Raw genomic sequence first — 20,917 nt, forward strand, 5'->3', positions numbered from 1 at the left:
TAAATGATGCTGATTGGTCTGAACAGTGTTCGGTTTGGCACAAAGGTAAAATTGGAGGCTGGTACAAAATATGTTCTAGGCTATAAGCTGCTGCAAACTTTTAGATGAAAAAATAGGTATCAACAGTGCAGGTAATACACAGAATGTTACAGTAAATCAAATCTCATAGCTCATTTGTAACATAGACAAGAAAATTTTAAAGGATTAATGAAAAAAATGGGTGTCAGACTTGGCAATTGGTCCATTCATTATTTTATACATTAGCAACAGTATCAGTCCTGGCTTTTACTATCAGTGAATCTATAATTACCATAACTGGCAACATCCACAGACCTCAGTGTTTGACAGCTACATTGTTAGGTGGATATTTTCCCAATGGAGGGAAAAATTGAAAGCCTCAAATCCCTCTGTTATCGTGGCAATAATATAATCAGTAAATGTGACATGTGGGCTTTTTCACTTGGGAGGAATATTAGAATAATCTCCATGTCATTGTCGGTCAATGTCAGATAGCTTAATGAGGATTGAAACAATAAGCACAAGCAGCAAACAGAAAAATAAAGCTGTTGTGTTGTTACAGAACTCAAGGGCAAAATTAATTTGAGATTATCTTCAAATGTGGAGGAATGGCAGAAAATCTTATCAGTACATGTGACAAGAGGATTCGATTATGACGAGGTGTTATGTGTGTGTGTGACAGAAGAAAAAGACGGTGTTGAAAGCAAGGGAAGATTTCACATCTGCATTATGGCGTGCATGAAAGACTCACATAGTATGTGTTGTCGTCCTCGTTGTAAGCCAGCTTGACAACCCCATAGGAGCCCTGGTGTAAGAAAAAGTAAGAGAGGATTGAAATAAGACTGCACAACTGCCAGTTCTTTATGTGAAAAAAACATGTATGAAACAAATACACAAACATAAACACACACAAGGGAAGCGTGTGGGCTGAAAGAGTACCAGCTGCTTCAAAGTGAGAACAGAGAAATTCAAATCATCTCTCCCTCTCGCTCTCTTTCATTTCTGATTTCAGGCTAATTAAGGAAACTGGATCTGGTTTATGCGATCAAGCAGCTCTGCCCACATGCAGGAAATTTCATGGAGAACAAAAAAAACTAGGCCCTATTAGGAGCCTCTGTGCATTAATTCATGCCCAAAAACAAAACAGACAGAGAGAGGGAGAGAAATAGGAGGGGGAGAGAGTGGGATCAGTTCCTGCTGGGGGAGCAGATTGGACAGGCAGCACAAAGCTCATCCTACAGTCCCAGATATGATCTGATAACAGAAGTCTCTCCAACAATCCTGACAAGCTCCAATTGTCTCTGCTGAATGCTAAAACACACATTAACATGTCTAGCAAGGTGCAGAAATTCACAGAAAACGCACACTACATTTGAAAAAAAAAATAACAAAAAAAAAAAACATTGTAAAACATACACACAGTCAGGCCTACACTTATATCTACCAAGTCTTGCACAGCCCTTAGAGAGCGCTATTTATACCAGCCTCTCATCCATCTTCCAACTCTCCCATGGCCTGCTGGTTTACTCAGAGTTTTTGGGAAATGAGGACAGCCAGGAGAGAGTATATCAGAGGCTGTTACTGCATGTCCTTGATGATGTGCACTACTTGACAGACATGCAGTAGGCGGAAGGGAAGATGGAAAATGGAAGAGCCAGTGAAAGGGAGCAATCAGTGAGTTGTCTCTGATGGTACCTTTCCAATCTCATCTTTCAGCTTGTATTGGTTGAGTTGAACACAGTCCTTGAAGAGAGAGAAGAGGGGTAGGAGAGAAGAAAAAAGGAGAAAATTGTTTCTTTTCAAATGAAATCACATCACATATTTTAGATACCCTAGATCCATTCTTAATATTCTCATAAAGCTGTCTTTCCCAAAAGGCAAAATCTTCTCTACAACATATCCTTTCAATTATTTTGTCTTGTTGCATTTCTGTTTTCCACTGCAGTATGTTTTCAATATTAGTTTTCTCAAGAGAGCAAGATGCCTTCCAACTATCTGTGCTAGTCAGCCTGTCAGTATGACTCTGCAATCACTGTCCCAGTTTAAGTTGTCTTTTTACAAATATTCATTTGAAGTAAAACATCAACAAATCGTAACAAATAAGTCATTAGAGGTACACAGTGCTAAAGCCAACATAAAGTTTGGCATATGTTGACTACATTTTGATCCATATCTTCTTTTCTTGAAACATCCCACAGACTTGAGAGTTGGGATTTGTTTCTGAGCTTCTGGTGCAGTTTGTAGTGTCATTCAAGTGTGATCTACCCTCATTTATCGGTTGAAGTATGGATTCAAACCAGTGAGTGAGGGGAACAGGGACACTACTGGGAACAAACTGAACCCAGCCAGCAGAGAATGATTCATACAAACAACCAGACATGCACTGACTAAGCAGCTCGTCATTAAAAGTACATTACCGCATATGACTTGGTTGACTGTTGGTTTCTAAATGAAATTATAAAAAAATCTCTTCTAAAGTTTGGAGGACCTACAATGACTTAAAGGAACTGTCTCTATTGTGTGGGATTATTTTAAAACATTTTATCTAATTAACCCTAAAAGGGATTTTTTTTTTCAAAATAAATGATTTCTTTACAAATTGAAATTCTGTAAGAGCAACATTGTTACAGGATCTAAATATCATAAAGTTGAACCTCTACAGTCTGTGTCTCTACAAGAGAAACTACCTTTTCTACCTACTGTCAGGATGTTTTCACATTAGGCACAGTTGTTTTGAACGCTGTGCACCTGTTCCCCCCTCCCCTGCTGGTCTACTGTCACATTAGTAACGTGATAATATGCCTGAGCATAAGTGTATACCCTGTCTGTCTCAGACTGTGTACGTATACACTTATGCGCGTATGGTTTGAGGATCCATCAAGAAGAAGAGCAGTCATGGCAACCATGTGTGTTGACATCTGTGCTCTGTGTGGACAGTGGAGTCCTTCCTTGAGGCTACTACATATATTGTTATTAGGGATGCACAATATTATCTGCAAGATTTTAGAATAAGCAGATATCAATGTTTTTGCTAGATACTTAAAGCCAATATACTGGCCATTCATATCAACAGTATAAATTAACTAGAAAAGCACTCGGAGAGTGCAGACCTCCACCATTATCCCTATCTCCCAATAGTAAAGAATCCTTTAAAAAATTCCTGGATCCAGACGGTGATCCGGATCACTCCCAAAATCTAATCAGTTCTTCCTTATGCCATTTCTGACATTTCCTGAAAATGTAATCAAAATCTGGCCATAACTTTTTGAGTTATGTTGCTAACAAACTAACAAACAAACAAACTAACAAACCCTGCTGATCACATAACCTCCTTGGCGGAGGTAACAATGTGCATGAAAGGCCGAGTAAATGGTTAAATTCGGATTCTTTTGTAGTGAGCACTAGAACCATGAATCAATTAAACTAATTATTAACATTTTTATTTGCTAAGGCCCACAATCCAGTAACGAAGAACAGTACAGTAACGAAGTCCCCGCCACTAGTAGCCACTGCAGTTGTTGTTAATGACTACTGCCTTGGTGCTATTATATTTAGCATTTAATTGGATGGGAAATTATACACCTAGGAACACCACTCGTAATGACATAAATCATATATTGGTCTATAACATCTACAAAATGTACAACTGTACAATAACTGTGCACCACAGATTTTTAAAATCTTACACCATCACCATCCTACACCATCAACAATTCTATTACTACTTTGACACATATCGTCTTTTGGTGAAATGGCCCTGTGCCACACAGATAGGATATTTTTTGTTTTCTAAAGACACAGGAGATGTTTAGAATTGTCTCCGCATCTTCACTTGCTGACAAGTACCCTATACTTGGGCACAGTTATGTTTACATCTTTGTCTCTGAGACCACCTACTGAAGCACCCAAGACAGTCTGCTTGTGTTCATACTGATCAAATGATCAAACCTAAAGGTCAGAGGTACTTTTACTTGAGTCCCTAATGTGAAACCACCCTGAGTGACATTTACAGTATGTGTTTCTGCAATCTATATTGAACAGGGAACACTATAAAGCTATAATCTATATCTACTGAGACTGTTTAACCTTACCTTTGCATCCACAAAGCTCTCTCTTTACCAGTGTGCTGCTGCTTTAAGGAAAAATGCACTGCTTACTTATATACAGACAAGTTTGTTACTGATATTTGATGACTTCCAAATGCTCAAAATTAACTCCTCTGTGCAAGCCTGGATCTCTATAATATAATTTAGTTTGTTTATTCATGTACAATGCTTTATATAATACACAGCCCTTAAATTAATACACTGTTCAGATGATACACAGACTTTAAATTACCCAACCCAATTATAATCACAACAACAGTGGGTTCTGTTTTGGCTTATTTACCATGATTTCTTGGTTATCTAATTAATTACATACAAAAAAATCGGACTAGGTTCTGCAGCAATTAAATATTAAGGTATAGCTTTCAATATGTGACCTGTTATGTCATTTAATAAAGAAAAAAGTTGGAACTGTTTCAACAGCTAAATAAACTTCATTGAAGGCTTTAAACTGCCTTGAAACTGCAGCTGTGTTAGTTTTAAACCTGGATACCTGGAGGTCTGTGATTGAAACACTGTGGGACTCCACAGTGGGCCGGCGAGACAATCGTGGAGAGGAGTGAGGTGAAGTGATGGGGGAGTAAGGTAATGACGGGTAAATATAGCGCCCATTTAGTCCAGGGGAGCTGCAGGGCGATGCTGCCGTATGTGAGCGCTCCTGCAAGGAAAGTTTCCGGTCGGACAGGTTTAATCTTCCCCTTTGCTCTTGGCTTTCCGGTAGCAAAGCCTCTGACCGACCGACTGTGTGGGACAGCAGGTCACAGGAAGGAGCCCGGAAAGAAGCTGCCATAGAGGAAGCTGGCTCTGGTGTCTCAGAACTGTCCATTTCTTCTACCTGAGATAAGAAACATTTTAATCATAGACTCATTCCTTGAGGAATGTTCACATAACTCAAGCTTATTAGTTGTCAGTTTGTATCAAATTATATTTTACAAGATTACTGTACAATTCATATTTCATTTCCACTTTTTAGAAATATGCCTTCTGCTTTTTGTATTTCTGGGATTGATTAGATACAGTAATCTCCAAGCCTGTACTACATCACACAATCCATCTGAACATGGGCCAAAACATACCAATAAGAAAACAGAAACTAATCAACCCAAACTGTCAAAACTTCATTGCAGACATGCTCCTGATCCCTACATTTAGACTTACAAATTGAATCTAAATACACAAATGAATGCCCTGTTTTATCAAGTTAAACTGAGAACATTACCATCCTACATCAGCTTGTTCTCTAAATTAAAACCCATAGCTCAGAAATGCAGCTTGGATTAAAAAAAATGAATTTAAGCTGTGAATCAAGATGCTGTAAATATGAAGTGATTACTTCATAAAGAAATAACTATCAATAGGCTGATAACACCTGATATAAACATTGCATGCTGGGTGATCCAATCACAAGTGAACAGAACACATCTGAGGTACAACGAGGAAGCAATAAGAATCAATGTGTCAGACCACATTATCTGTGGGTTAGGGATATACATATTGCCACATTATTTTGGTATTGTGTAAACTAATTTGTCCTGGTCTGCATCAAAGTGCCACTGAGTGACAGACCATTAACTACACCAGCCTGATTCATTACTTTTCTGCCCATTCTCATTACAGTCATTTGGATATTTTATTTCTCTTGTCCTCCCAAATATGTTGGTAGGTTGTGCATGAGGACAGGGTGTGCACAATTATATGCGGTACAGAGTCTTTCTTGTATTGATTTATTGAGGGACAATGCTTTTAATTTTTCAATGCTGGAAAAACTAACCCTGTACAGGGACAAGGGCAAACTAGCTCATCATAGATTAAAATAATGCAGTGTATTGAGCATACAGATGTGAAACACAGGGAGGAAGAGCATAATACAAATCTGTTTGTCTGTTAGTGCTAGACTGCAGTCTTTAGACCACCAGTTGAGATCACTATGAGCAGCATGCATATAAATAAATGCACAGAAATAGATGGTTATACTGTTTAAAACACTTTTTATAATGATCGATGACCAGACCTTGCAGACGTCACCGTCTCCCTCTGTAAAAAGACTAAAAGACGATCAAAATGTTTCGGTTGTTATTCTATTATCCTGACAAGCTTACCTGTCAGGATGAGGAGGGATGGAGAGGTGAAGAGGCTTGGTAATAACTTGGTCAAAAAATGAAAGTGCAGAATACCATTGGTTGCAACAATTAGGACTAAAGGACTAGATCTGCCAACTTTGTGCAGACTGTATAAATAACTGTTTTTAAATACAAAGCAGTGCTATATAGGCCAGTTAAAGCTATTTTTAAGGACCAAAACGTGAGTTTCATTTTCATTTGAAGCCTTCAATCCTAGAGCCTATATATATTCATTGCATATTTCAGCAATGTGTAAGCTTATCATCTATGCATTCCATAAGTCCATAATCTAAGATCCTTCGTTTAAAATTGACTCCTTTATGGTTTATTATGATTTACAGGCAACTCGCATTAACACCCTCTTCTTATGTTATTTAATGGTGGTATGCAAACTTTTCAGACGCACAACAGCCATTGCCTGGCAGTAGTCCTGCATACTGCTGACCCCTGTACAGTGGAAAGACCTGTTTAGAGATGAGATAAAAGTCACTTTAACTTTAAACATTTGAAAAAATGAATATCCTTCTTAGTGACACGTGTATGCAAGAATTTGTGGTTGGATCACCCAGAGTATAAATTTCCAATACAAACACGACCAGAGTTTAACCTTTCCTCTTACCTCCTCCTCCCCGGCCTCTCCAGGCGCTCTGCTGGGTTCATACTCTGTAACCACAATGAGGGACTCCATGGGGTCTGGGGAGGGCGTCTCAGAGTGGGTGTTCAAAGGTGCAGCAGGGCAGCTGCACAGCAGATCCGGCAGAGGTTGTGAGGACTGTGATGGAGGTGCATGACTGCCGCAGGAGGCTGGCGGCTCAGCAGAGGGCCAGGGGCTCACATGACAAGGAAACATGGTGCCTCTTCACAAAGACTGACAACCACTGATCCATCAGATGAGAACCTCTGGGGAATTGGTGCCTAAGTAACAAAAGCAAAAGCAGGATAGGAAAATAAATACGTTACTCCTTCCAAGCAACCTCTCTCCAGACAGATTATTGTGCATCTATCTTCAGCACAACACTTAAATGCAGCGTTGCTGCTCCAACAAACTTTGCTAAAAATATGTACATTTTGATAGATGATCAACAAACTACCACTGAGAAAGATTTCTTTTATTCTGCCTCTGTAGCTAACATATGGAGGACCAGGTGCTTGTCACTGTCTTCACTTAAATATCTATCACTGTGCATACTGGCAAGAATCTAACTATCAATATGTACCATAATGCAGCTGTTAAGATTCATTAAATGTAAAACATAGGGATACTGTAAATAAGTAAATACAACGTGTTTTTAAAGGAAATACAATTGTTACAGTATAAGGAACCACTATGATCAAAAACCTTTTTAAATGTTATCAGACCAGTCAGATCTGCATTCGTATCAAACATACTTGTTGTACAATCCAACATCATAGCATTACTTCTTTCACTTTTAGCCTACTTTAGTTAAGAACAAAATGATATAGTGCTAGGGCTGTACAATAACTCACAATTTCATCATCAATGTTTTACAACAACAGCAATTAATAAATACACAATGGATAACAAGAACCCATGGATGCCTTAACCATACACATTTACATATGCAGCTTGGCTCATATGATGAAGATCCACTCAGTTGATAACTTCAGAATAATTCAGGTAATTACAAGATTAGCTATAGCATGTTATGAAATTGCAAGATTAGTTATTGAAATGACTGAGGAAGGAGTCAGGGGAGGAAAAAAGTATGGCTTAGAAAGAATAGTACTTCTGCAATTACATTTTTTTATCATCAGAAAAGATCGTGTGCATAGGTTCATGTAAAACATGCCAATCAGCAGTAAAGAAACTGTAAAATGACAGTCATTTTGCATACTTTACCGAAAGAACAGGACAGAAAAAAGGCTGAGGACTACAAACACAGAGCATATAACTTTCTTGATGGAGATGCAAGGTTAATTACGATGACTTTTACACTTATTTCAACAATGTATAAAGTTCAAACAAAGTCATTTTATATTAAAAGTGTTTTTCTCTCTACTTAGACATAAAGCTAATCTCATTTTAGTGATGATGCTCACATATCTTGTCTTTGACAGTTATGTTAGCTTTGTTTTATAGGTTTTTTCTCTGAAAGTATTCATTTTATATAAAAGAGATACACAGATTTCTTTCATGAGACTGGTCTTCTAATTTCAAACAGATCATGACAAAATAACAGGTCAGATCTTGCAACAACATGAACTTTATGCATCAAGTAGCTGTTTTTGTTAAGTAGTTAATAACTTTGTACTTTTCTTTCATATAGCCTAATTCCCACCACAAATTGTTGCTAAAATATGTTTCAGATCACAGGGAATCAAATCTTGGATTCTTAACATTTCCTGGGTTAGGACCACCAAACCTCCTGTTAGTCTTGTCTCACTTTGTTCCAGACCCCCCTTGCTGTCTAGTTTTTTCCACAGACTGACTATGTCAGAAGTCTGAGGGATATCCTGCTTAATTGTGAAATTTTGGGGGGGAAAAAGTCTTATTTGGGGGAGCTAACTCAAATATAAAGCCTGATACCTCTAACAAAAGCCAGAAAATTAACGTTTTTTTTGGAACTGAGATCTTTATCTAACATCTTACAAAATCCAAAAGAAAATTGCCATAATCACTCACATACGTATGCATTTTTTTTTTTTTTTATCAAATTTGTTATGAGAAGCATTTTTGGCAACCGTTAATCCCCTCGAGGGCATTTTTATCATTTATCAGATTGCATACAAAAGGTTTTTAAGGAAATGATTGATTGCCTTGAAAAGATAAAGGACCCACAAAATCATGTATCAAATATGATACCATACGCTATAAAGGGTTAAATGGTATAGAGCCCAACAATGTTCTGGAAGTGAAATTCCCATTCAAAGACAAAAAGAAGAAGCGCTGCTGGGTCTCTGTGGTTTCACAAACAGGTGCTCTTTGGAAACTTTGGGCTTGTGTTGGAGTCTAACACAGCTGTCACAAATGTTTTATTGTCATGAGTATGTAGGTAGTTAGTTAGCTTGGTTCATGCATTAAAAGTGTTGTTATAAGGGTTATGCAAAATGTTGACAGGGGATTTGAATGGTGAATTTTACTTCCAGGACCGGGCAGACACTGTTGAGCTCCACTGAAGTAACAACGACATCCTGCCTTAGTATTATGGTTTCAGTTCGCTGCATGAACAACAACAGAGCAACCAAAATTGGCGTACAATATAAGCAAGCACTGATTCACCACAACATGCTCTACCTTTGTTATACTTCATTTGATAAACTGGAATGATGGAACTGGTGACTGTATCTTTATATAGGACTGGCATAAACCCTCTATATGTACTGATGTTTAATTATTTTTACCCATAGCTGGAGCTTAGTGTTTGAAGAGCCAGCATGAATCAAGTTGTGGGTGTAATGACACAGTGTATGGAATAAAAACCACAGATGCTCTAAGCTCGCTATGAAACATCAGTTAATTTGGCTCTCTTCATATGAAACATCTGCAGAATCTGGTCCTTTTCCACCCATTCTGTTTAGTGCTAATTAATGCATGCAAACACTTCAAGTGTCACAAACTTCAGTACTAATTGAACAGATCTGATGCATCTGTAAAAGCACCAGTACAGTCTGCTTTTTGATGTCAGTTATGCAACATGGTTAATAAATATCTGTGAAGCATATAACCAAAAACCTTTTTACATAATTTCAAGAGGGCCATTTCCATCTCCAAGTCCACTCAGCGTATTATCTGCTCATTATCTGTGGGGGAAGAGAAAAGAGGGAGGAAAAGAGAGAGAGAAAAAGACAAGAGAGGGATCCTTGTTTTCTGTCATGGTTCTGACAGGATTGTGTCAGTGTGTGGGAGCTGAGTAAATCTCACAGATACAGGAAAACAAGGAGAGGCAATAAGAAAAACAAGGCAGTGGGAGCTCCAGCCATGTTCAGAACCAGGATCATGTGTGGGAAGAGACACCCACTCCAGGTGGCCTCTTACCTCCAGCCAGCCTATATTTAGTGATGTAAACTCACTAAAGAAAAGAGATAATCACAACAATTCACACATTCCTACTGTGCAGGACTCTTTTATGTTGGAAACTTACTTCTTTATCTTCTATTCTTAATAAATTCCTTTCATGACCACTTAAGATTTCCTGACCTTTCTTGAGAGGAGACACTGACTCATGTCGCATTTACTGTTCAGGTCAAATGATCGTCATTTCATTCAGTTGAGGAAACAAGCTCTCAAAATCCTGTTTGACTTTTAACACACAGCTACACTGCGAGCAAAGTAACACAATGTGGCCTGATAAGTGGACTGAGCCTCAGTGGAGCACAGAAATATAAAGAGACATGACCCCAGATGAAACTCTCATCGGGCCAGTTACAGCAGACTTTTTATATCCACAGAAAGGAGGAAACTTACCACGCTTGACCTACTTTGATCTCAATTAAATAGTAAGGCTCACAACAACTGTTTCCATTCACATTAAGAGGTCTCCAACAGTTCCCAGAAAGGTGATGAAGGAAAAACCCTTCACATGACAACATCTATTATAGCAAGTGCAGCCCAGCTGATATTGGAATTTTGAGTTAGATGTTAGACCAATAAAAGACTGAAGTTGCAGCAGCGAGCATATATACTGAATTTCTGATCTGGAATTATTTATTCAAGCTGGATTCTCAACAAATTCAAAACTGATATGACTAGACAAAGGTTTTCAATAGACTCTTTTTAAGCATTTTAGTTGCAATAGTAAGAACATAATCTCAACCAATTCTAGTGCCCACATTCTTTTGATTGTGTTCTACTGCAAACTACTTGTGTAGCAAACAGTTCAGAAATTACTGTCAACAATATTCTTATTAGCTTTGCTGGATTTCCTTCATGATGATATACTTTTTGAATCCCTTCATGTCTTACTTCTCACATCTTGGATTAAAAGCATTTAGGCACATGTTGAAAAAATACGCAATGACACAATATAAAGGTGGCTGCACAGCAGCACTGTTGCTGGAGGTAGGACACTTCCTGGTACAAGACCATGTTGGACAGGGCCTTTCGGTGTGGATTCTGAAGGGTTCCCTTCATGCATGGGTTCTCTCCCAGTACTCCTTCAGTAGTCCAAAGACACGCTCATGAGGTTAATTTGTGACTGAACTGACAGTAGGCCCTATGATTGACTGGCAACTGATCCAGGGCGGACAATACTGCCCAATGACAGCTGGGATAGGCTTCTGCCCCCCATGACCCTGAATGGGATAAGTGGTGTAGATAATGGATGGATGGACGATATAATGTGGTAGGACTACATAGGCTGATTATATCTGCAACTCAAGATGCCAAAGGGCTAGGGGTTAGGTCATCCACCATATATGGAAGCTAGGCTTCCAAGCCAGTGACTGGGTTCAACTGAGCCTGTTAACAAGTGCAGCCATCGACCACCCCAGGCTCTGTTTACAAACACTAGCCATCAGCCAGATTATACGGCATGAACAAATATCAGTTATCAATATTTATCTGTTGTGCCCAATCAATTTCATGCTGGCATCTATCATATCTTGCTGCTGAATCAAACAATTGATGTTTACTAGGATAAAAAAGTGACCTGTTGGACAGACTTTGACTTGGTTTCATGGTAAAATATGTGAGAAATGTTGACATTACAACAAAAAAGTATTTTTTTAAAAAATTGATATTGGCATCAGTATAAAATTAAATTGTTATTTTAAACATAGGTAGCGGCCCTAATTTTCACATCCTGCGCATCTTTAGAAATGAACATACTTACAGCCTGGTTGACTTTTTTTTCCCAAAAGGTTGATCCTTTATGGGCCAACACTGCATGTTGGGTGGATTTTTAATAACTCAGCCCTTTTGGTTTAAATAAGGATATAGATCTATGCACTATTTGGGGCATGGTTGATATATCGTACAGCTATCATATCTTATAGCAGAATTGCAAATAGAAAGAGGGCCTCTGAATGCCGCATGTTTTTTCATTTGTCATTTGTCTCAAGGCTCAGAGAGCTACTTTTAAAATTTTCTGACACAACTAGAGAAACTCACAAGTCTTGTCACCTACTCTACTTGGTTATACACCCCATATCTGACCACAAATTCTGGAAGAATGGACACAAGCTTCTTCAACCAAAGAAAGTTTTACCATTACTCACTGCAAGAAATGATGGAAATAAAGAGGCACACAAAATTCTTGGGTAAATTAAATTTAAGAAGTACAATTTAAGTATAAAGTACTGAAAGTCTAAAGTTCCAATCCAACTCTGTTTCAAATGATAAAGTGACTTATACTGACTAATATTTTGAGAAATATTAATTTAGATTGACTTGACATATGGATAAAATTTATTTTAATTCATATAATGCTAACTACTACTTTTGGATATTTTCATTTTCTGCCATTACTGCTATTCTTGATTATGTTTACTCAAACTAATTGTTTAAATTTGCTCAATAATATGGGATTTCCCTAACCTGACACGCCAGATGGATTTCTTTCACACATCCATCTGGGAAAGCTTCAATAGGAAATGTTTGAGAAAAGGCAAAGGTTTTGAAAAAAACTTGGAGTGTGATTGGATGAACGTTCTGTCTGTCACACGCTAAACATGGCGACTGTTGACATGTAAGTACTTTTGTCGTTTTTGAAAAGAAAACAAATTACTGCTGTTCTTTTTTCTTCTTTAACTTAGAAATGTTGTCAAGTTCTGATAAAACTTACGCTTCAGCAGCATCCACGCTAAGCTCTTACGCCATAATTGCACCAGCCTCTTGCAGCTGCTTGCTAACGTCACGACACCACCGCGCCTGAAAGTACTGCCCCTTGTCGCTGATTGGTCCTGTCACTTTCTAACCGGGTCAAAATGGTTCAGATGGGAGCTTAACAAGATGGATTCGCCAGTGAGAAACAAGGAAATGGGTGTATCCATCTGCTTTGCAAGGTTAGGATTTCCCTTTATTGCCATATTTTTTCTTAATGTGATCCACTAAGAATCACGCCTTATTGATATTATATGTCACTTTAGCGGTTTCAAATTCACCTAACTATGTCAAAGTACTGCATTTACACTGAAAGTAAAATAGCAGACTTCAGTGATGGGCTGAAATATGAAAACCCTCAGAGTCTGTTAGACAAAGATACTGTAAGTCATAGATAACTAACCTGATTGCTAAAGCTCTGAACTTCTCTGATCCCTGGCAATCCCAGCAGTTAGATGAAGAACAAGCGGTCAGATTTGAGCCTGGTGGAACACCAACAGACGCTGCCCAGCTCCAGATGCTGCCCTGCGCCTCTTATCATAACAAAAGTCACATGACCTGACCTTCACTATCTGGACAGGACGGGGGGGGGACTTATCAGGGCTTGCGGGGGTCCAGGCCATGTACAGCATTAATAACAGGACAGACAACGCCCTGCAGACAGACATACAAGTACAACACGGGGCCATCTGGGGCAGAAGAGGATCCCCAGCTTCATTAAAAGATCAACAGGGCAACCCTGTCAGTGACCTGTAGAGCTGTGCAAGAGATAAGCGCCAGTAAATGGAGGGATGAGCATCCTCGGCCAACTTAACTAAAGACTTATCACACAGTCACAGTGAAGTGTCACTGACAGTCTGAAATGTTTAATTGGCAGCCAAGATACTAAGCTAAAAATGCAGTGCAGGTGGGCACTTTTGATAAATATTCATCCTTTTTAAACACAAAGTAGAAAATATGGATACAACAAAAGATAACTTTGATGCATCACACTATGCATTAACACATGTTTAAGACCTTCAGATATAAACATTACATTTAACGTCATGGAAAAGAAAAAAAAACAGTATTTCAGATAAGCTGGCCTGGAACTGTCACTTCTTCTCCATTTTTTCTTAGCCCTATGCACCAACTGATTATATAATTTTTTTTCGCTTGATTTCTAGCCTATTGTTTCACCTCCAGTTGACATTTGACTGTGTCACTGCTTTGAGGACACATTAACATTAGTATGTCCAAGTTAGTTTTCAATAAATAAGTACAGAATAAAGAGCATCCACAACTACAAAATGACCCATACTTGTCAGAGTCAACTGAAAAATTACAATGAACTCAGGATTGAGTCAAATATCAAGTTATCAGAAATTTGAGACTAGTTACTTCCAGTGACTTCCTATGATTAACTATCACTGTATGTCATTTTGTTTTCCTTTTAACTACTCTTGTGATTTCCTTTTCACTGAATTTAGCAATACCCTCACAATATTTGATTGCAAATATATGACAGGAGCATGTTACAGAAATTTGGGGTGCCTGAAAAGATTCCCATGTAGCATAACTGTCCCTGTCATTATTTACAGCACGGTACTCAACTTATTCGACGCAATTAAATTCATAGCAGCGTGAACTTCATTATAAGACACAAATAATCGTTAACTCGACGTGCTGTGACTTTTAAGTGCTACTATAACGATAATGGAGTAGCTTTTCTAATTCACTAATGTTTGAATTGCACTAATAACTAGATTTTGTCACACAGGCTGTAAACACTAACTGGAAATGGTGCTTTTGTTATTAACACTACCACAAATTCACAGGGTAGCGACTGTTAGCCGTCGTCTGAGGTCCCACCAAGCTAACTTAGCGTCAAAGCCAAACAGCTCAGCTAACGTTAGCCTCATCTGTCAAAGATACAGATGTTGTTGGGCAGGAGTCAAGGATGCTAGTGCGACTGAGTATTGCCCGTGGTAATTACGCCTGCTTTCACAGCCGCAGAAGACAACAAAAAAACAAAGACAGTATGTCAAAAATTAAACCTTACCTTACGTGTTACTTAGGACTACAGGTCAGAACTGTGGGGTTCCTTCTCCTCCTTTAGCTGCGGTGAATGTAGCGTCTGTACATCGGCAGCTAGCTAGCAGAGTGATAACCGTTGTTATGATGGACCAATCCAGCTGAGCACACAGGTCCCGTGCTTCATATGGAGGAAGTGTTAAGAAAACAAGAAATGTGGTAATTTCACAATAGTTTAAGCAATGTGGGTAAGAAAAATCTACACCCTCGGGGAAGGTAAGAGCTACCTTCTACTATCGCTTTCCTTTAACTCACGACCTGAAAAATATAACACTGGTTGTTGGGGATTTCTACTGTATGCACTGTAGCCAACTGGCTCCCCCCTGTGGTGTATTGGAGAGTTGCATCCTGGATGTTCAGCTTCACTGTAGGGCAGTATAATTCAAACTCCTTACATTAGTACATTGATTCAGAAATTCATTTTCATTTTATATATAATATCCGAATAATCGCTTTTACAAGCATTGACTGTATAGTTCAAATTGCTTGCTTGTGGTTGGGTTCCTCGGTAGAAAGTTTTTTTTTTTTTTTTGCTTTTATGTCTAAGCACTCTTTTGCTGTGTGTGTGTTTTTTTCAGGGGCCATATGAAGTGTGGTACCTTCCTTCTAGTAGTAATGACATTTTTCTTTCTAACCTAGTATATGTTGACATTTTTTATGGAAGTTTAAAGGCACACACATCCCAAAGGGTTAAATACTGGGTGCTGAATAAAGAAAAGTCACAGGCAAAACAAGGAAATAAGTTCGAAATAAGTTAATCAGACATGTCTGATGAAGGGTTTGGGCCCAAACCGTCAAATATGTGGTCTTTATTAAATAAGCCTTGGAGCAGTTTCAGATGTGCTGACTTATCCCTCTGTTTTGCCTGACATTTCTTAAATGGACATGCTTTTATCAGTGCTTTTACAAACATGTGAAAATGACACATTAACTTGAGCTGAGAAAAAATAACACCACTTTTTGCAGCAAAAGACCAAAATATAAAGACATGCAAGATTTTTGAATACACTGGGCCAGGGCTGAATTTGCTTTTAAATACAGTTTATGGAATGACAAACAGTATGGGAAAAAGATTTTAGTCATAAATGAATTTGGTCATTTTTGGCACATTAAATACCCCTATTTAACTATTATGCATAATGACAATCTTGGTAGGATTGCTACGCTGATTCTAATTGATGCAAAAAAAATGTTTAAATGTCATAAATTTTGCTAGAAAATGTGGGTCAAATGCATTCTAAAATTTTAGATCTCTTACCAATAAAACTGACTTTTTATAGCCTTAAATTATAAAAGTCCAATATAAGACTATGGATCCATGGTAACCCTGATATGTGTAACTGCTATATCTTGCATTATCACCTTCTATATCTTCTTTATTCTGCAAAATCTGATTGTCTTGTAGATTACTGAAATTTTACTTAATTAACCAAGGCTGGGCTATGATCCGTCCTTAACTCCAGTGAAGTAAAAAAAAAGATTTAGTCAACAAGAATGTTAAATGCATACACGTACCAGACAAAAGGGCTCATCAGTTCAAACGTTTATTTTTCATAAAAAATGAAATAAAGGAACAGATTGCAAAGTAAAACACAAACAATCCCAAAATACCAAATCCGAAAGGGACAAAATTAAAAACAAAAGACTATACAAAGCAACATTTCAAACACAGCTGAGAAATTATCGCCTCTTCTGAAAGATGTTGCCTCTTCCCATTCCACCACGACCCCGACCCCTGGCAGCCACTGGGAAAAAAATGAGCAAATTTTAAGAAACAGTAGTTTACATCAATATTAGCACACTTACAATACAAATCAATTATGGTTAGGCCATAAATCAATTTATCAGAAAATCAGCTTTTTGGGAATTCAAGAATTGCTCATGAACTTCACTGCAGTGATATCAAGTTGACGCTACTGTCACAAACTTTAGTTTTATTAGTGTTGACAGCGCCAGTAAATAAAATAATACATCATTTATTCATACATGACCCATTTGAAACCAGTGTTGTGACACTAAAAGATATGCATCCAGCTAACTTAACAGCCAATCATATCACTCACTCTGAATCCTTTTTTGTAGAATTTATAATTAAACACACTTTTGGTCCATGTGGCAATTTTTTTTATCCAACACTGATTAAATGGCAGAAATCAACACGACACAAATACAGAATAATCAGTATTCATATGATGGTCTTTTCTTCTTTGTAGGTCAAATTACAGACATCTGCAATAATCTGAGTCCGTTTTTTAAACAGTGTTGTAATAGACAAATTTACACTTTACATTTGTACCTCAAAATAAAATTAAGTTTAATTTTGTTAAATGCATCTAAAATTCCAATCAAAATTAATTTTATAGTTTTAGAAGCAGGAAGAAAATAAATTAAAATCATAAAAGAAGCTTGGTGTGAATAAATATCAGATTTTATTTTTAGGACACCGTATCCAACCCTATGAAAAATAACCCTTACATTTAAAGTTACCTTTGTCAGAGCTACAATGAGAGCAGCACACAACTTACTGTATGACAGTAGAACTAAAGCAACAAACTACCACCACTGGCAGTGTGAAAACTGACTTGCTCTTTAGATACAGCATGTCTTAGAAGTCTCACCCTATATATTTATGTAAAGGCACAAAAACTTCAATGTGGTGGCTCATTCCATGTCCCCTATCAGTGTAATTCTCAATTTTCCAATACAGTCACAATGTAAGGACTCAATATTTTCACTGAATTCTCTTATATTCGAAATACCTGAAGTGTTCTTCAGCATTAAAAAGATAAAATGTGAACTGCTACAACTCAAATAAACAAATGAAAAAATATTCAAAACTTGTATTTTGAGCAGACCCTGACAGTTATTCTGGACAAACAATAAATTATAGTCCATTTTCTCATCTTGTCTTGTTCATTTGCAAGTAGTGTTTTTGACAAACAAACTCCCCATGCTTTTGCTTCACAGTCACATACACTACCCATGTAAATATCCGAACAAAGACCGAGTTGGTAATTTAATTGCCTTTTCTGACACCACCTGTACATGTGGTAGTAACAATAATAAAATAAAACAATGTAATGGGGAACCTTGTCTCATATGGCCTCTTTTGTAAATCATGGAGGCATTATTATTATTATTATCAGCAAGCTTCATGACCAGTGAAAATCATCTCATAGGAACTTTAATAAACAGTGAGGCTAAGGTTTTCAGGAAAAAACCTAAATTCCTTTGTTTGATAGAAATATTGTTTAAAAATCTTCCACTCACCTTGTGCTTTGAGAATAGCTGCCTTGCCCCTTCCTGCACCAGATCCTTGGTTCTTATTCTTCATACTCTTTAACATAGGAGCATTCTTTAACATGTCAGGTAAGATGAGGAAACGGATTTTGCTGCCACGGATGTAAACCTGTTCCAACTGTGCCACCCGGCCATCACGGTAAGTCACAGTTATGTTTGACATCTGTGGGGACAGGTTAAAGTTAAACAGTGTCTGATTAACAACTCAGAATCAAGACTATGCAAGTAACTAGCTAGCAGTAGCTTGGATAGGTTATGGTTGTAGCACTAAAGTACAAGAGGTTGACAACTACAATACTTATAAAACATGACAATTAGGAGAGCTTGCACTATTTCACTAATAGTCAAATAACGTTATGTCTCTCTTCTACTTTAAACCTTCAGGGTCCACGATCACAATGGCATGACGTCATCATGCACGATTTTTGTCACATGATAGCATGCAAACAGATGTTGCATTGCGATTACTTTGTGTTAAAAATGTGGTTTTTAAGCTCCTTTTCATTTTTTTTGTTTGATGTTTATAGAAAGTGAACAACTAGAAAGTCAAATATGATAAACTGAATATGAAATAAAAGCTAATTTTACACATAGGGGACAGTGGTCCATGCTGTACAGGACTGGCACTGGTAATTTTTCCCTACTTTCTGCATTTTATTTTTTTTAAGAATAAAAGCATGTATTTTACTGACTGCCTATTAGTCATTCTGTAAAAATGCAGTCCATGTAATTCAGTTCTCCTTGTAATTGTTTTAATAAAATAAACTTGCAGTGGGACAGCTAAAATGGGAAAAAAATGAAACTGTATTTTCTGTATTTTGCTTGATTTTAACTCACTTATACATCTTTTTGTGTTTAGAAATCTCTCACAGTCCTGAAATGTAAAAAATGTAATACTATTCTCTGTGTGCTTAGTTATTCTCTGCAATTACACACAATAATCCTTTTCAACTGGCACTGATCTGCAGGCATTTAAAACCTACAGATACATATGTGCCCTGATACTCAAAACACGCAAGGCAAAGTATAAGAAAAAAAGGGACAGAGAAAACTATGCCAAAACAGGCTGTGAGAATAAGCTTTGCCATCATAGGACCTACCTGGCAGTTCATGTTGTCCTCAGCCTCAATCAGCTTTCCTCTGTAAACCTCTCCAGTGTTGGTTTCACAGGTCACAATGTGTCCTTCTGCCTCATGCAGGACTTTGATGGGTACGCCGATGGACATTTTCTGCTCTCTTCCTAAACACAACATAAATGTCAAAAATTGTGTCACAATATTGTCCTAAAATAATGCGTTCCTTGGTCAAATATATGCAGCCCGTATTTATTTTGTCACAATGTTTCCCAAAAGACCTCTTTAGTTGCTGGCCAGAGTCGTATTTCATTTCTCTGAGTCGGTGTGATGTTTTTAGTTTACCAATAAGCTCGTTGGCAATCTCTATACAGCTTTAGCTCTGGTGCTGTCGCCTTTGCTCTACAATTTTAACAAATATCCAATAGCTAGTCAGTCGAGCATTCATTCATCGCTATGCAGTTAGAATTCTTCACATTTAAGTCTGCTAAATCCTAATATTGTTAATAAAAGCAGTGAAACTACCACTAGATGGCCTATTTTAGCCTCGATAGCTAACGTTAGTATCCCATGAATTTCAAACAATAATCTGTATCTAACAAAACCCTTTATAGGTGGCAAGACGTTATAGGTGTAACAACAAAATCTAACCCAAGTCTGGTAAGTTTAAAACATTTTATACATCAATAATACTTAAATATCTCTAAAGCACAAACTTCCACAGTTTGAGAAAATAGACGACGGAACCATAATGGCCGACTGAATGAATAAACACATTTAATCAAAACGTATAAAGGCCACAGTCCTATTAACTACATGATAATGATAATTCATCTACAATTTTAAAAATGTTACCTTAATTTTGTCTTTGAAACTAATTCCTTTGTTGTTTCTTCTTGAACGAATCTGCAACGTGCGCTCGTCTCTTTAGCGTACCTTTTGGAGCCTTTTTCCGCCTACCCACAATGCCACGGCGGGTCAACTGCTTCCGGTTGAATTCCGCGTTGCATTATGGGACTTGTATTTTACGTCTATTGATTCTTTTTTTTTCAATATCATTCAACATTTGAAAAAATATAATTTTTAATATAACTATTTCCGTAAGAATGTATTTATTTTTATTATTAATATTCACTATATATTTGTTTATCCTATTTATCGAATTATTTCATTTATCAATTCATTTTTATTTCATACTACTTTTTAAATAATTGAGGTTTTTTTTTTAAATATCAACAGTAATAGGTGTTAGGAAAGAGGGAATTTTTTCTGGAAAGCTCCTCTGAAAACCTACTCAGGTGAGGAATAATTAGATAAATCTTTGTGGTCTGACTTTTGATATTTCATACTTACAGACTGGATGACTAAAGGAATCTGCATGTGTATTCAGCACCATGATTAAGAGTTTCCACTTTGTCCATACATTTCCACGCCAAAAGAAAAAAA

At 37.4% G+C, this 20,917-nt stretch overlaps 2 protein-coding genes across 3 annotated transcripts in view; both read right to left on the bottom strand.

Annotated features, from left to right (window-relative positions):
- The window catches only part of LOC121525066 (calcium/calmodulin-dependent protein kinase kinase 2), a 34,018-nt gene extending 18,682 nt beyond the window's left edge, over window positions 1-15,336 (bottom strand). The window contains exons 1-5 of one of the 2 annotated variants that reach the window (XM_041810818.1): window positions 15,067-15,336; window positions 6,864-7,159; window positions 4,618-4,959; window positions 1,714-1,761; window positions 770-823 (exon numbers count right to left, since the gene is read on the bottom strand). In XM_041810818.1, coding sequence (XP_041666752.1) covers window positions 770-823; window positions 1,714-1,761; window positions 4,618-4,959; window positions 6,864-7,094 — 675 coding nt within the window. In that variant the 5' untranslated portion in view covers window positions 7,095-7,159; window positions 15,067-15,336. The remainder of the gene's footprint in view (window positions 1-769; window positions 824-1,713; window positions 1,762-4,617; window positions 4,960-6,863; window positions 7,160-15,066) is intronic. The other variant, XM_041810819.1, reaches the window with a different exon arrangement.
- Window positions 15,337-16,629: 1,293 nt separating this feature from the next.
- snrpd3l (small nuclear ribonucleoprotein D3 polypeptide, like) lies at window positions 16,630-20,463 on the bottom strand. Its single transcript, XM_041811303.1, has 4 exons — window positions 20,327-20,463; window positions 19,499-19,638; window positions 18,369-18,561; window positions 16,630-16,843 (listed from the first exon to the last, which is right to left on the bottom strand). The coding sequence occupies exons 2-4, from the start codon at window positions 19,622-19,624 to the stop codon at window positions 16,779-16,781; spliced, it is 384 nt and encodes a 127-aa protein (XP_041667237.1). The 5' UTR covers window positions 19,625-19,638; window positions 20,327-20,463; the 3' UTR covers window positions 16,630-16,778.
- Window positions 20,464-20,917: the final 454 nt, after the last annotated feature.

This window comes from Cheilinus undulatus, linkage group 17 (assembly GCF_018320785.1).
Source record: "Cheilinus undulatus linkage group 17, ASM1832078v1, whole genome shotgun sequence".
In the NCBI taxonomy this organism is placed as follows: domain Eukaryota; kingdom Metazoa; phylum Chordata; class Actinopteri; order Labriformes; family Labridae; genus Cheilinus; species Cheilinus undulatus.